The sequence below is a fragment of the Oryzias latipes genome, chromosome 15, assembly GCF_002234675.1.
Source record: "Oryzias latipes chromosome 15, ASM223467v1".
In the NCBI taxonomy this organism is placed as follows: domain Eukaryota; kingdom Metazoa; phylum Chordata; class Actinopteri; order Beloniformes; family Adrianichthyidae; genus Oryzias; species Oryzias latipes.
Window position 1 is genome coordinate 7,276,227 of NC_019873.2, and position 16,298 is coordinate 7,292,524.

General features: G+C 37.8%; 1 protein-coding gene across 3 annotated transcripts; it reads right to left on the reverse strand.

Moving 5' to 3' along the window:
• Nucleotides 1–853: 853 nt before the first annotated feature.
• Nucleotides 854–14,554, reverse strand: LOC101156521 (hydroxycarboxylic acid receptor 2). 3 transcript variants are annotated; one of them, XM_011484090.3, is made up of 3 exons: nucleotides 14,447–14,554; nucleotides 11,225–12,147; nucleotides 854–1,463 (listed from the first exon to the last, which is right to left on the reverse strand). In XM_011484090.3, exons 2-3 carry the CDS (start codon nucleotides 12,085–12,087, stop codon nucleotides 1,382–1,384), a joined length of 945 nt encoding a protein of 314 aa, XP_011482392.1. In that variant the 5' UTR covers nucleotides 12,088–12,147; nucleotides 14,447–14,554; the 3' UTR covers nucleotides 854–1,381. The 3 variants fall into 3 exon arrangements, with proteins under 3 accessions (XP_011482392.1, XP_020564954.1, XP_004077008.1); XM_020709295.2 differs by lacking the exon at nucleotides 11,225–12,147 and having other exon boundaries at nucleotides 854–2,357; nucleotides 14,447–14,539; XM_004076960.4 differs by lacking the exons at nucleotides 11,225–12,147; nucleotides 14,447–14,554 and adding an exon at nucleotides 6,612–6,717 and having other exon boundaries at nucleotides 854–2,357.
• Between the last annotated feature and the right edge of the window lie 1,744 nt (nucleotides 14,555–16,298).

Sequence of the window (16,298 nt, forward strand, 5' to 3'; positions counted from 1 at the left end):
CTGCCAGTAGTCATCAGTCTAACACGTCAGTTCAAGTTTCATATTCAGAAGAAATGAAGTAATCTGTTTTCACCAGAAATATGATCCATCCTCAGCCAATCCTGGTCTACACACGCTCCATGCTGCCATCTCCCAGCCCAGTCATCAGAGATTAGTTATAACTTTGAACTTCCCTACATAGTACACTATGAAGTGCGTTCGCCATTTTGCAGTGTTGTCCGAATCTACAATTCCAAAATCGAGTGCCCTAGAAATTTCCCAGAAGCATCTGCGAAAAACCAGTGTGCATAGATGCTGACTAGAATGTTGAATATAGACCACAATCCATTGCGACCACAATGCATTGCGTCTGAACAATTTTTGCAAAAACAATGCATTTAAATGTATTTTTTAATAAATGTTTCTATCATCAGAACCCAGTGGATTCATTAATAGTTGTGATAAAATTGATTAGGTTTTCTCTTTGAGAAATCTGTGACATCCTATTTGCTGTTCAGAAAAAAAAGTGAGCATGGTGTCAGAATTGCTTTTAAAATCCACAGCACTTGATAGTTCCGCACTATATGGTTTTTTAGTTGTTAGGGAGTAGGGAAGGAATTCAGACATACTTCAAGTCTTTTCTGGGTTCTTCATTGTGAAGACAAGACTAAAACATGTTTTTACAGGGAAAAAAGCCTTTTCAAGAACAAACTGCATTCATAAATGACTTTTTTGAGTATTTTATCAAAAAATAATCCCACATTCTTGTTCTTATTTTATAATTTGATCATCTGGATTTAGAGTGTTGGTTTTCCTGATTTAACATGATTGTAAATTTCATTTAAAAAAAAAATATGTGAAAGACACACCAATGTACAAAGGTACAGGTTTTATTCTTATTCAGTAAAAAATGTCAGAACAGTCTGAGTTACAAACAACAATAAAAAAAGACAGCCACTTATTAAAACAAAGTTAAAATCAGCATCAATGGACACACACGGGGGGCAATTTTTTCTCCCCAAACTCTGGGGGAGTACTGAGCCCATTAGCTCCATTAGGCAATTTAACCCCCAATCCTACTTCTTACCAGATTCACATTTAAATAAATGCAAAGCCAACCCCTTTGATACTTTGAAAAATCTTAGTGATTATAGTTAAAAGAATTAGTAAAGTAAATTAAATGTATAGCACAGTTGCTTTTCTGGGGATACAGACTTTTGGAGAAAATAACGAATGCAACTATTTTATTAGCTTGTAATGAAGTGACATCCTTTCAAAAACTCTTGAGCCATCAGTCATCAAAGTCATTTTCCTCTTTGCTCTTTTGAATCATTTGCTGCAGGAGGGTTAAATATGCCTTCTCTTTAACAAAGCATGCTGTGACATGCTGATGGAAACAATCCTATTCTTTTGGCAATTTGCCAGGTACAGACCGTTGCGCTTTCTTTTTTTTCCCAACAGATTTCTTGAAAGTTTGGGTAAATGTGGAACTGGAGAAAAAGTAGATAACGGGATCCAAAGCACTGTGCAGGTACGTGAACCCAATGCCGATCATAAAAGCCTGATTCCACTTGCACTTTTCATAGCTGGAAGACTGGAAGTAAACTGACCCAAGGCCGGTGACAACGCTTGGCATGAAGCACAGAGTGAACACTGTGGTGATCACCATTACTGCTCGTATGGCATTGCGGACAATCTCCCGGTTTCCAATTCGCCGTTTACGAAGGTGGTAGGGGATCTGGATGGAGCAGGATAGCAGAACCAACCACGGCAGGATGAACTCAAAGATGTAGAGCACGTAGTGCAGGTATAAAGGTTTAGGGATTACTTTGTAGTTGTCGAAGCTGCGACACACGTTGACTTTTGCTTCACTTTCGTGTAGGACATTTGTGGTCAACAGGGGAATCCGAAGAGCAGTCACAACAACCCAGATCAAAGCTGAAATTCTCATTGCGGCAACTGAGGATAATTTGCTGATCCAGTGATGTGGATAGACCACTTTCACATAGCGATTCAGAGCCACTGTTGTCATGAAGGCTATACTGGCAGAGCGAGTGACAGTTAGCGTGTAGATGTTGACACGGCACCAGAGGGATCCAAATCTCCAGCTACCTCCTTGGACGTGGGCATCAATCCGGAACGGCACACTGATGAGGAGCAGGAAATCCGCCATAACAAGGTTGAAGAGGAAAATAATGTGAGGTTTCCAGTCCTTCATCTTGCAAAAGATCCACAAGGCCATAATGATCCCTGGAAGTCCAACAAGTAGGTCAAGGATCATCACAAACTGCAGGAATGAGTCCGCTGCTTGACTTTTACTGCAATTTTGGTTCTCCATCCTCTCAATGGCTCCTCTCAACTGTCAGTTAAGCCCTGTTCTGCAGAAGATTAGAGAAAAAAGAGGAAATCAATTTTTATCTAAGGTCATAAAGAGGAAATTGTTTTTAGATAAATCTTTTCTGACTGAAATAGCATCACTTTCTATGACTTTCATTTAGGGAAAGGTCAGAAAGAATGTTAAATTATTTAAAAAATAAAAAGAGTAAAAACATTAGACTGACAAGAATCAACAAGATAAATGAACTCTTTCACACCTCTTTTATGTGTGAGCCTCTCATTAAAAGAAGTGAAATTATGATCCATAGTGAAAATAACGGTTGGAACACATGGTTTTTTAAGTTCATGCTTTTAACTTGTTTACCACAAATCTGTGATGAGGAAATAAAATGATTTGTAACTTAGATTATCAACAGAAAGGTACTGTATAATTTACTTCTTTTTTTTGTTACTTTCATGTTCAAAATATTTTCTTTTTATTATTTCAGTGGTATTTAACCATAAAAACAGACAACAATACAAATTCCTTTGTGAGCAGCTGCACAGATTATGCCAAGATGTGATGATAATGTCCAAAAGGGTCACGAGAAGTTAGAGAACAAAACCCCGCGATTTTAAACTTAATGACGATGCCACAACCGAAAGGATATTTATTTCACTTTTTTATGGACAACTAATGCTACTAAACCACCTTTCACCTGGAGGGACCAGGATTCTTGGTCTAAAGCTTTTGTATCTGCCAAGACAGTGTTCACCTGCAACAGACTCGGAGAAAATCCAAATAGAATCCTGCACAGACTTCAATATACTCCACAGCTTCTGCATAGACTTCATCCTCAATGTTCCCCTCTTTGTATAAAATGTAAAACTGGTTTAGGAACCTATTATCACAGACTGGAAATGTCCTTTGATCACTAGATTCTGGAAAATATTGTAACAGAACTCAGTTGTATTTTTCACAAAACAATCCTTCTGAGCCCAGCGTTGTTTCTTCTTGGCGTGTCTGTGGAGAGACCACCTCTATCTGGTCAGGAGATCGTTTTATTACGTAAGCTTGTACACCTGGCAAGATGATGTAGACTGCTGCTATGGATTCAGGGACAACCTCCTTCTGTCACACAGTGGTACAGAGAGGCATTCAAAGTTATTCCTATGGAGCGCCTCGGTGCCCTCATAAAGGGCAACTCTGATGCTTTTTATAAACTATGGAAACCTCTACTTGATTATCTTGCTGGTGAACTGGTCAACAGTCTTTATAAAGGCAGTCCAAACCTTGTCCTCTGATTGAACTAATGATAATCTGGTTCCCCATGACATAATCTATGTAATGTACTACATGTATGTAACTAGCTGATGTGTCTGCCTCCGTGCTGTTGCTGTTTGTTTTCTCAAAATAATTATCAAAATGTTAAAACAAAACCCCCCGCAATTAACGAAGGGCAGATGTATTTGTAAATTAGAACTCTAGAAAGACACTAAAAAATACCAAAGTAAATGTCAGCTGAGCATGGTGTTTTAGGCTGTTACAGAAATAGCCTGTTCTGTCGCTAACAAAGACAATACCTTAAGCAGCTCTAAAGTTGAACAACGTAAACAACTCTTAGGGCATTATTTAACTGGAACTTTAAGGAATAATACCAAATTGCATGTGTGAGCAATTACGTTGCACATGCTGTTTGTTTATGATTTGGCTGCTGAAGAATGTTTGGTCAATCAATAACAGATATTAACAACAATATTCAAATTAAATAATAGGGAAGAACCACATGGAGTTGGTAGATGAAGGTTTTAAAAAAAAGCCTAAACGAGAAGCTGAGAAGCTACAGCAAAATGAAACATTCATCCAACCTTTCCGAAACACAGTGAACAGTGTAAAAATCTCTGCCAAACCACCTTCTTGAATCAGTGAAAGCTAATTCACTGTAGCGACCCCTGAAGGGATATGCTGAAAGGTGAACAATCTTACAGTTAAGTACCAGAAGGAAAGGGAATTACCCTTCTGAATGAGGAAATAACCATTTAAGCAAGTTAGGTAACTTATGAGCACACTGTAATTAATTGAGGGTGTATTCACATGTGCCTCATTTGGTCAAATGAAAAGGAGACCTGAGTTCATTTCCCCACATTAGTCTAAAACAAGTATGCAAGTGTGAATAAACTCAAATGAATTCCAGACCGGACAAGCGGACCAAGACCTGTGTAAACAGGTGATCTTGGTCCGCTTCCAAATGAACCCTAATTCAGTTCACTTTGTTTTGCCAAAAGTGTGAAAGTGAACCAGCCTTAATCCGGCCAAACTTCGATTTGAACCAGCCCAACTTTCAACGGCAGAATCCCTTTCCGAACTAAATCTCTGGGAACAGGAGATACAGCTCTTCTTTGGTATTTGGGCTGAAGCAAACATAACACTGCTGTCAGAGAAAACACAGAAAGAAACAGTTCTTTCCATGTTAAATAAAACGGTGAAGAAGTGGGGCTTTGAGATCCTGAACAGTCCTGTGTTATGCTACGTTCCCACCAATGAACCCAATGATGTTAATTTGATGTTAATAACATCAAATGAGCTATCTTCTAATCACTTTTCATTTCATTTCATTTTTCATTTATTTATTTGATCCTTTCATGAAAATTATTTATGCCCAAATGTTTGAATAATGTCCTGTGACAAATTGATGGTGTTTAGAGCACAGATAGGGAAGATGTGGTATCTCAAAAGACATAACAAAGGCGGACAGCAAAACGTAAAATATTAATAACTCGCCTAATTTAAGGTCCATTGGGCTAATTTGATTTCTGTTTTCAGAATTGGAAGCTTTATCATTTGTGGTCACCAACTTTTGTGTCAGGACCTTAGAAAATTGTGGCTTGAGCTCGCTATTGCAGGACTCATCTAATCAGTGATGAAAGCTACTGTTTTGCCTTAAACTGTTCTTCTGGTGTCATTTTGGCAAATTTCTTCTTCTGCTGAAAACTTCAACTGATCTCATTTGCCAGATTTTAGAATGGTGTTTCACCACCTAATTTTGAATGGACTTCTAATATTTTTTATTTATTTGTTTTCTGTGGATTTGTTCTTGTGTTGTGGAGCTCATCATCACATCATAACAATCCGTTTGGATTCTGCAGGGGCTCCACGAGAGTTGGAAACAAGTATTTTCTTTTTTTTTTATTTTTTTTTGTTTGTTTCCATTGCTTAGTAATTAATTTTTTTCTTTTTGTCTTTTGTAGTATAAATTGGCCAAAAAGTAGCAGACTGGTGGTGGTTCCTGTGTGCTGTGTATTCCGGCTTGGCCATCACCTGTGTGTGTGTGCCTGTTCACACGAGGTGTGTTTTTAGCTGACTTATTTTTTAGGTCTCGTTACTATTAAGCCCCAACTTCCAGGTTGTTGTTTAAGTGTGGAGACGGTTAAAATCATGATATTTTGCTATGACTAATGACTAGTTTCACATGAGCAAGGACTAGACTAGACTTCCCTGAATCATTTTACAACATTTTGTGACTTATCTGGAACTCATTTCAACATCATTCTACCATTTCTGATAAATACGGGTTATTATTTAAAATCAGAGAGTGTGCAAGTGTTTCAAAAAAAGGTACGTTACAGTTTAACACATTCCACAAGCGACTCTTATTGCCAACTAACTTGCTTTTTTATATTTTGTGCCAAAGGATGAAAGTAAAATGGTATGTTTTGCTCATAAAACTCTGTTTTAATTGGCACACCCTTGGGATTTGGAGAACTTGATTTAAAAGCCCGTCTAGATGTAGACAAGTGAAAACGTGCTGCAGGAAGCAGTGAATTTTTGTCTGTCACTGAACCAAAGTGTAACCGTAAAAACAATCATTCTGATCCATACATTTTTATATATATATATATATATATATATATATATATATATATATATATATATATATATATATATATATATATATATATATATATATATATATATATATATAAATGTATCCAAAACATTTTCAGCTTGATTCAAATGCATGTACCCATCTAGTTTAGAAACTAAACAAAAAAGGAAAATATTGGAATTTTACATATAAGGACAGATGAGAGCATTTTCACTGTTATATACATTTTTTTGCAACAACAATTAAAAAGTCCAATTAAAGAATTTAAAAAACTGCAACATTAAACTGTTGACAATCGATTACTGTATCAGACTGGATTTAAGCTACCCTTAGGTCCCCCAACGCGAAAAACTGCTTTGTTTTTCTTAGTCCTTAAAGCTTCTTTATTCATTTGATAGAAAGTATATAACTTAAAGTTCCAATACTCACCGGAATTTGGCATCAAACTAATATGTTGGCTTCGTGGAAACAAAGGTGTGCGTGCTGGTCCAACAGTGAAAGTAGTCTGGTGTGAAAAGTATGGGACTTTGGTAAATAATGTCTTAGTGGGGGCAAGTCCCAACAGGTTGGTAGCCGTGACTCCAGAAAAGAAAAAAAAGCGCGCTCATCACTCAAACACCTGGCTAATCACAACCCATCGTGTCAGAGATACCTGATCTGTTCACAAATGTGATTCCTTTGTTTTGTTTTTTCTGCATGTTATTTTGGAGAGAATGTTTCCTTGTGCAGGTAATAAAAAAAACGATAAAAAGAAACTATTGGTTTATGCCAAATACCAGTATACTGGCTATGCAGTGTTTTTCAACAAGTGTGAAAATTAATAATTTTCCGCGGCACACTACTGTGCCATGAGAGATGGTCAGGTGTGAAGGGTAATTATTAATTTTACTGATATAAAACATTAACCATCACCAGAACATCAGCTCTGTGTTCATCAAAAAAGGCACAGGTTTCTCACTATATAGTTTGTTTACACCTTTGTGGACCTCTTCAACTTAAATGCACCGAATCTCACAGCATCTTCTGTGCCTTTCATAAGGAGGGCGAATATAACTTTTTTAGCTCCTCCCACACGTGGCAGAAGCGTCAGGTTTCTAAACACACGTTTGGACAAACGTCGAACAGCGACTTTGACCCAGGTTAAAACAAAATCAGAGGACGCGAGTTTGATGCGCGAATTGCGTTTGATGTGATCAGACAATTGATGCATGCAATTAATGGTGCAGAACCGGGGCTAGAGATCCTTATACAGTGTATCAGACCATGTAAAAGGTAAATAAAATACTGAAGCTCAGAGGCCCCACTGCTCTTCACTACATCTCCTACAATGCATTGGGACAGCATCTCTTACTGCACTGCTGTTAACTGTCACAAAGGCCAACAAACAAGTATGGAGTCCTATACTGTTCATATATAAATAAATAAATATTTAATTAAACAAATAAATATAACCTCATGCAAATACACAATCAACCAATAAATCTCTCATAAATATATAAAAAGATCATGAAATTGTGAAAAACCTGCACACTGATTTTAAATTAGCCATTATATCATTCAATATATTTCATTTTGCTTTAAAAACCCTGTTCATTATTTTAAAACAGCATTTTAAAATATTCATTTTTAATCATGTGGAATATTATTATAATTCTGTCTTTTTTCAGAAGCTCGTATTTCAAAATCAATATTTTCCAAAGTAGCTTTGTTTTTATTTCATGTTGGTGTTTTTCAGAATGGCGTATTTATTTCATGAAGAGCTTTTTCAGGAGAATGAGTCTATCTGTCAATCAGTGAAAGTGGGCGGGATCTAAACGCTCATTGGCTCATCCATGGAAATCTACTCTTATTCCTCGATACCCGCTCAGCGGTGTGCCAGTCAGAGAGATTACATATTTCAGCGATATCCGCACGGCTTTTGACATTATAGATCAAATAGAGACAAACAATCTGTCTGCTGCACCAAACATTGACAACTCTATTTTTGTAGTTTGAGGGTTTGTGTGGACCAAACCACAGAGGAGCTCCAGTCGTCCACGTCTATAAGTCCCCCTTTGAAACACTCCTCATTCTTAAGGCCCGTACACACCGGGACGAAATTCGCCCGCGAATTTCGCCGGCGATTTTCGCCGACGTTTAACGCCTCGTGACAAAACAAAGGGCACCAATGAGAGTGTGCACACCGACGCGAAAAAACGCCAAGCGTCAAAGCGTCACTTTTTAAAAAACGCCTCGGGTTCGTTTTTTTGGTTTGACGCGTCGCGTCGAAATCTATTCGACCAATGAGAATGGCGCTTTTGCACACGTGTCTGGAGCTTCTGAAGTTACAGTAAAACACAACTTGGGGGCGCTCAAACACAAAACTGCCTTTCTGAGCACACATACCAGCGAAGAAGATAGACGCCAAGTAGTGTCTACACTGCCGCGAAGAAATAATGACGGACATTCTAAAACATCCCCGAACCAAGCACCAGTTAGAGCTACTGGTGCTTGAAATATTCATGTTTTCTTTGTTTGATTCTGACAAGCGCGTTAAAACTTGCTCTCTTCTTCTGAGTGAAAAGCGACTTTAAGAAGCGTAAAGTTGCGCATCGCCACCTTGTGTACAGGAGTATTTCTGTTTACATTAAGCGCCATCTAATGTCAGGGAATGAAATTGCATGTTCGCTCGGCTCATTGTCAGCGAAAATCGCCTGGGTGTGAACACAAAAAACGTGACGAAAAACGCTGGCGAATAATGGCTGGCGAATATTCGTACCGGTGTGTACGGGCCTTTACGCCATTCACTCAGAGCTCACATCGTGCCTCACACTGTGTCGGCTCGCAGGAGGTGAGCTGCGCAAAGCCGAACAAGCCTGTTCTGGCCTCCTGAACCTTATATTTTTCTATTTTCATTGAGACAATGATTATAATCAGGTCCTCTGATTTTATTTTTCGCTCCCGGGAATATGTTGAACCTTTCCTGCGATGACGTTTCTGACCGTGGTCGGAAAACGCAGCGGAGATCTGGGATTGATTGAGCAATTCTGCAGCCAGGGCTTACTCCAAGAATCAGGCTCTGTACTTTGGAGGAAACCTTTTTTTACTATTACTTTTCCAGGGGACAGGGCAACAGACCCTTAACTTGCGCTCACACACTCACTCTCGCGCTGCCTGGGCGCTCTGATTTACACGTGATTTAAGACGTAGTTTGACTGCAGGACCTGAAGCAGAGACTCTCTGGGTTGATCTCATGAACTCAAACATGGAAACATTGTTACACTCCATGTGCATTGTGCATCCATGAATTGTTACTGAGATAGGCTAAAAACATTAGGTGGTAGCCCCTCCCATACGCGGCATGTTGCGTTCATGGAACTCCAGTTCATAGAAGTTTTGTGGAACTCCAACAACCACCCAGCCTAACTTAGACCACTACTAGATGTTCATGAGAAGATGAAAATTGCCGAACCGACCACAAAATCACCCGAATTATGCACACTCGCCCAAAGCCACAAAAACTGCCCAATTTCGTGTAACACTGTGGATGTGTTGAGGTGCATACTCCCCCTAGTGTTGAGGAGAGTGCATTGCGCCGTCAAGTTTGGTGAAGCATCCTCGATCGATGTAGTCAGGGTGCTGCTGCTCATGTCTGAGTTAAGGAGTAGCCAATCCCAAAAGTGTCTCCGCCTTGTCTAGTTTGATTGACAGACAGACACAGTCCTGAGAAAGCTCTTCATGAAATAAATCAGCCATTGTGAAAAACAGCAACATGAAATAAAAACAAAGCTACTTTGGAAAATATTGATTTTGAAATCCAAGGTTCTGAAAAAAGGCGTAGAATTATAATAATATTCCACATGATTAAAATGAATATTTTAAAATGCTGTTTTAAAATAATGAACAGGTTTTTAAAGCAAAATGAAATATATTGAATGATATAATGGCTAATTTAAAATCTGTGTGCAGGTTTTTCACCTCATATATTTATGAGAAATTTATTGGTTGATTGTGTATTTGCATGAGGTTATATTTATTTGTTTAATTAAATATTTATTTATTTAATTATGAACAGTATAGGACTCCATAAACAAGAACATCTGTTTTAACAGTTTGCCAAGCTTCTTGATGAAATCAGGAAATCGTTTATTTCTCCTTCCATGTTTGTGTTGGAGAACAAAAGATTTACAGTCAGAGATTCCAGTGTTTGGTCCAAGTCATCTACATAAAAAAAAGGACTGCTTTCTAATGATGTCTGTTATATAGGACAAATTCAATTTCAAACTTTATATACTTTAAAAAAACTAAACGTTAAGTTTAAATATAAGCAATAGCAAAATTGGTTATATTTGAACTTATAAAACTTGAATAAAGTGTTGGTCTTTTTTGTAAAAAATGTGTCAAATTTTTGTATTTGTTCGAAAATTACTTTTACACAAGCATAAAAAAACGTAAAAATAAGTTACAGTTTGAACAGTTATTTTATTTAATTTTGTAAGGGTAACAAGAAATTGCATTTTAATATAATATTTACATATTATATGTTACATAATATTTACATACTTTTTTCACAGTTTCCTCATTCGTGTGCTTAACCTCCGTTTACAGTTATTCATACTTTTCCAGTCCAAGTGCAAATTTTATGTAAATCCATAACTATTGTAATGTCGAACAATAACGATGAAGTGCTTATTGATTATTGTAAGACAACATTCCATGTATATTTATTACATATCACACACCGATTACTAAAATAGAGTGCTTGATTCATTAATTTAAAAAAATGAATGGTAGTAAAACAACTATAAGACACATTTGTTTTTCTATTTTCTTGTCATCAGCTATTATCAATCATGAAGCTTTAAGGACAATCAAATAAATCAAAGTCCCTGGTCATCAGTTCATTCCCGTAGTTTATAATCTACATTCTCTTCATCAACCCTGTTTTACAGTATTGGGGATACTGAAACAAACATTACCATTGTCTCTCCAGGGTTATGAGTTACAGAAGATCCAGTCTTTTTCGTTTGAGTTTTACAGAGTTAAAAAAGATATTGGTAAATGTGGAACTGGAGAAAAAGTAGATGATGGGATCCAAAGCACTGTGCAGGTACGTGAACCCAATGCCGATCATAAAAGCCTGATTCCATGAGTTGTATTTGCACTTTTCATAGCTGAAAAACTTGATGTAAACTGACCCAAGGCCAATGACAACGCTTGGCATGAAGCACAGAGTGAACACTGTGGTGATCACCATTACTGCTCGTATGGCATTGTGGAATATCTCCTGGTTTCCAATTTTCAGTTTGTGAAGGTGATAGGTGATCCGGATGGAGCAGAACAGCAACAACAACCACGGCAGGATGAACTCAAAGATGTAGAGCACGTAGTGCAGGTATAAAGGTTTAGGGATTACTTTGTAGCTGTCGAAGCTGCGACACACGTTGACTTTTGCTTCGTTTTGGCGAAAGAGGTTTGTGGTCAATAGAGGAATCCGAAGAGCAGTCACAACAACCCAGATCAAAGCTGAAATTCTCATTGCGGCAACTGAGGATAATTTGCTGATCCAGTGATGTGGATAGACCACTTTCACACAGCGGTTCAGGGCCACTGTTGTCATGAAGGCTATACTGGCAGAGCGAGTGACAGATAGCGTGTAGAGGTTGACACGGCACCAGAGGGATCCAAATCTCCAGTTACCTCCTTGGACGTGGGCATCAATCCGGAACGGCACACTGACGAGGAGCAGGAAATCCGCCAAAACAAGGTTGAAGAGAAAAATAACGTGAGGTTTCCAGTCCTTCATCTTGCAAAAGATCCACAAAGCCATAATGATCCCTGGAAGTCCAACAAGTAGGTCAAGGATCATCACAAACTGCAGGAATGAGTCCGCTGCTTGACTTTTACTGCAAGTTTGGTTCTCCATCCTCTCAATGGACCCTCTCAACTGTTAGTTGAGTCCTGTTCTGCGGAACATTACAGAAGACTGAGGAAGCAAAAATTGTTGTCATTACAATAAGGAGGAAATGGTTTTAAAATAGAACCACGTGTTGCCTGAGGTTAATGAGCAACATAGCATTAGAAACTAAGAAAAAGTTTGTCAAAAAGACTGTTAAAGAAACGAAAAAATGGGAAAACATTCATGAATAAACACCAACAGGATAAATTAAGGAATTTTAAGATATCAGCTAATGTAAGAAGGATGACTATAATGTTTTATCTAATTATTTATCATGGACTGTGTCAATGCTTAAAAAATATTTCAAGATTATATCAGAATAAACACCTTTAGGGCTGTCAGAATACGGCCATCGTTATTGTTTGTTCAAGCATCATTTCTAAATGTTTTTACATTAATATACAATCCACATGGTTAACGTTATCAATCATAAGGTTAGTTTTTCAAGTTGTGAAACCAGGAGTTGTTTATCGTGCACCTATTTAACTGCCTTTGTGACTATTCCCCTGGGCAAAGAATGTATGCCTTGCGGATCATGCTGCATGAGCTGGCGTAAAAAAATTATTATCCTTTATGTCAAAAGTTAATGATAAAATTAAAAGTAAAGTGAGAGTGCCAATTTTTTTTTCTCAAATGTTGATCTAATTATAGTCAAATGAGACGAGGTAATCCTTCTGTCACAAGTGAGGGAGGTTTCTGCGAACCAATGCATTAACAAGAGCCAAATTGAGCATGCAATAACATCTCCGGTTAATTATGCTGTCTTCTGCCCGTAAACTGTCAAAAGGATTGACTGAGGCACTGAGACAGGGAAAATACCCTACAGGAAGTTGCATATTTTAATCAGTATCTATGCTGTAGAGAATCAATCGCTTTTATGATCAATGTCAAAAAAAAATCTACAGTAAACAAAACGTTTCCATTTTATCCGTTTCATTTTTTACTTTCTTTACACCATAGTCTGGGTGAATAATTGATACTGGCTTCTTTAAAACAAACTTTCTTCATCATCTGGACAAAAACAAGCGGTAAGAGGTGAACTGATGCTTTATTTAACCCATCATGATCATCAGCATATATATCACTTTTATTTGCCACTTGAGCACCGGCTCAGTGCGTTGTCATGTTACCTTGACAACGTGCTACACCAATTATCGAATAGTCCGCTTTTTGTGGAAAAAAGCGATATAAACCGAAAAAATAACAATAATAAACTACTAAAAACTGAATATTTAGTTCTTTTGTAAGTGACCATGGTATAAGCGGGATAATGGCCTTCGAAGTCTGCATTATCACATTTTAACGCACACCGTGGAAGCCTGACCCGTCCACGACATGGACGGTTAAAAAGTGATAATGCACACTTCGAAGGCCATTAACCCGCTTATACCATGGTCACTTGCAAAAGAAATAAATAGCAACCAGTTTTTAGTCCTTAATTCTTGTTTTTTTCCAATTTGGATCGCTTTTTCTTCTTTTCTCACCGTGCGGTTATCCTGTGGTTTATCACTTTTTAACGCACACCCAGCAGCCAATCAGAATCGAGTATTCACCCGGACCATGTTATAACAGAAATTAACGCACTTTGCGGAAGCAACCGCAATCGGACGGTTCAGGCTTCCATTTTGTGCGTTCATTTCTGAAAATGCACACTTCATCGGTCATTATCCCTTACTCAAATCTAATCTCAAGTTTCGATTAACCTTTTAACACCGGAGATGTCGGGATAGCGACAGCTAATAACACACGCTCTTTAATATACCATAAATCCTCAACCGTTTATGCAAGCAACGTGAATCACCAGATACTAATTTGGAGGAAAAAGGCATTTCACATTGGCTTTGCGCTGTTATGCAAAACTTTACAAACATAAAATGTTGCTTTTTTTCTCTGCGTCAGCCTTCCTCCACTTCAAAATCTGCTGGAATTACGTTAATTGCGTCAACGATTGAAGTGTTATGGTAGTCAAAAGAAAGTAAAAGTCAAAGCTCTAGTGTTAAAGGGTTAAAACATTCTCATGAGAATGTCAAAATAAAAATCAAATATATGGTTTGTATGTATGTTTTTTTGTAAAGATGGATGGGAAAACAATGACTTTCATTTAAAATGTGCACAGTAATAATAATAATGATACGGCAACAATTCACCGGAAATACATTTAAAAATAAATTTCAAAGCACTTTCCAGTGTTTCACTGTCCACTACTACCTTTATCTCACATTCTGTCATCCTCATGTTGCACCATTCATCGGTTACTGTCTGTCTGCTTTCAAGCTAAAAGTTTTAGCGATTTTTTTCAATGTTTTTTTTAAGTTTAAATACTCACCAAGAGTAAGTGGCAAGTGTTTTCATGTCATGGAAATGAAGGTGTGCGCCTCTTCAAGAGTGAAAGTATTCTGGTGTGAAACTGTTTGAGACTGCTTTGAATGTCTTTGTGAAGGCTTGTTTTAACACGATGACATGGACGGTTCAGAAAAAGAAAAAAAAGATGTTTATCTCTTAAGACACTCTTGGCCCGCATGCTATTTCTTTTTCTACCATATGACAAATGCTTGTTATGTAAAGGAAAACAATGGGTTTTTTCATGTTATGGTGCAAGTTAGAAGTTTTCTAACTGTGCAAAGAAATGACTAAATTAAACAATTGTATGAATAAGTTGTCAAACAAGGATTAAACATTGTATTTTACATAATGTATGTTTGTTGCATTTGCAGCAAATTAGAATTTCCTCTTCCTTGTTTCAACTCTTGCGTTATATCATCATATCTGCATTTGTTCTTTTAAAACTTATCATTTTATGCATTTTTTTGTTGTTTTGTGTCATCCAAATCTCTCATCTCTGCTCTACTTCTTTCCTTTGTTTTGAATGTTATTTCTTCATATATTATGTCTTCTCACTAAAATGATTTCAGTGTATCCCTTATCCACTCATTTAATCTTCCCAAGCGTTTTTGCCGACCATCTGCTGACCGTCTTTTGTACTTTCAGGTGAATCTCCATCCTTCCTGTGAAAACAACAAGGTTTTGTGCCATTTAGTTCTTGTGCTTCTGACCTCTTAGCATCTCCTTTATCTGCTGTCCTTGCATCTTTTCTGTTAGGTCAGCAGAGCGAGTCTCACTTCAGTTTAACTATTGTAAATAGTACAGAGAACAGTCCCTGTCAAACCCTCTCTTGCTGAGTACACAGAACACGGTACCTGGGTTATCCGACCTCTGTCATGAAGATAACTTTATGGTCACTGACTCTCTGACAACGGTTCAGTCCCCTCAGAAAAACCTGCAGATCTGTTTGCCTGAATCGCTGGACTCTGATCCAGAAGTCTGCTATTAGACCAACTGTTTTATGATTGTGCGCGCTAAATAAACACACAGCTGTGGCAGCTTTAGGACTGACACCTGCCTTCAGAGATGCTGGACGATAACACTGCTCAAAGCGTTAAAACTGACATCATGGACTCAGAAAGAAAGTTGGATTTTCAGTTCCAGTGTCAGGTTTAAAAAATTATTAGGTTCTTGTCATATTTTTTAACAAATTAGATAGAATTTCTTGAGGACAAAAATGCACCTCCATCTCTTTCTTCGGTTCACTGATCAATGAAGGTTTTCATTCAGGTCCATTGTGTCAATCCTATGTAAATCAAGTGCAGTGTTTTGGTTTTTGATATCATTTGAAATCCAGTTGATTCAAGTATAAAAACTTACTAAGCCCCGTTGTTACGGCTGTGGCCGTATCTGGTTTTATTTGGTTTTGTTTGGTTCTGTTTGCTCTGTGTTTTGTGTATTATTTCTGTATCAGAGTGGGACTTGTGTTTTTGTGGATCTTTGTTTGTATCTCTGATTATTTTCAGGTGTGCTGGCGAGGCCTCCATTTGAACAAGCTGGCGGAGGCAGCCTTTAAAGCCACCACTTGGACCTCCAGCAGGTGGGAAGGGAGCCTTGCTGCAACAGTCTCCACTGCAGCTTGGTCCGCTTCTCCATTTTGTTTTTGATTTCACCTCTTGTTTAGTTGTGTGTTGCACTTTAGTATTTTGTATTTGTAATCCTTCGTAGTTTTGTCTGTGCCCACTCTGATTAATCTTTTGGTTTATAGTTATTTGTTAAGTGAAGCTGTAGGGGTGAACTGCCATTTTCTTTAGTACATGTTTTCTCCTGTTTTTGTTAGGTTAAGGAGGTTAGTT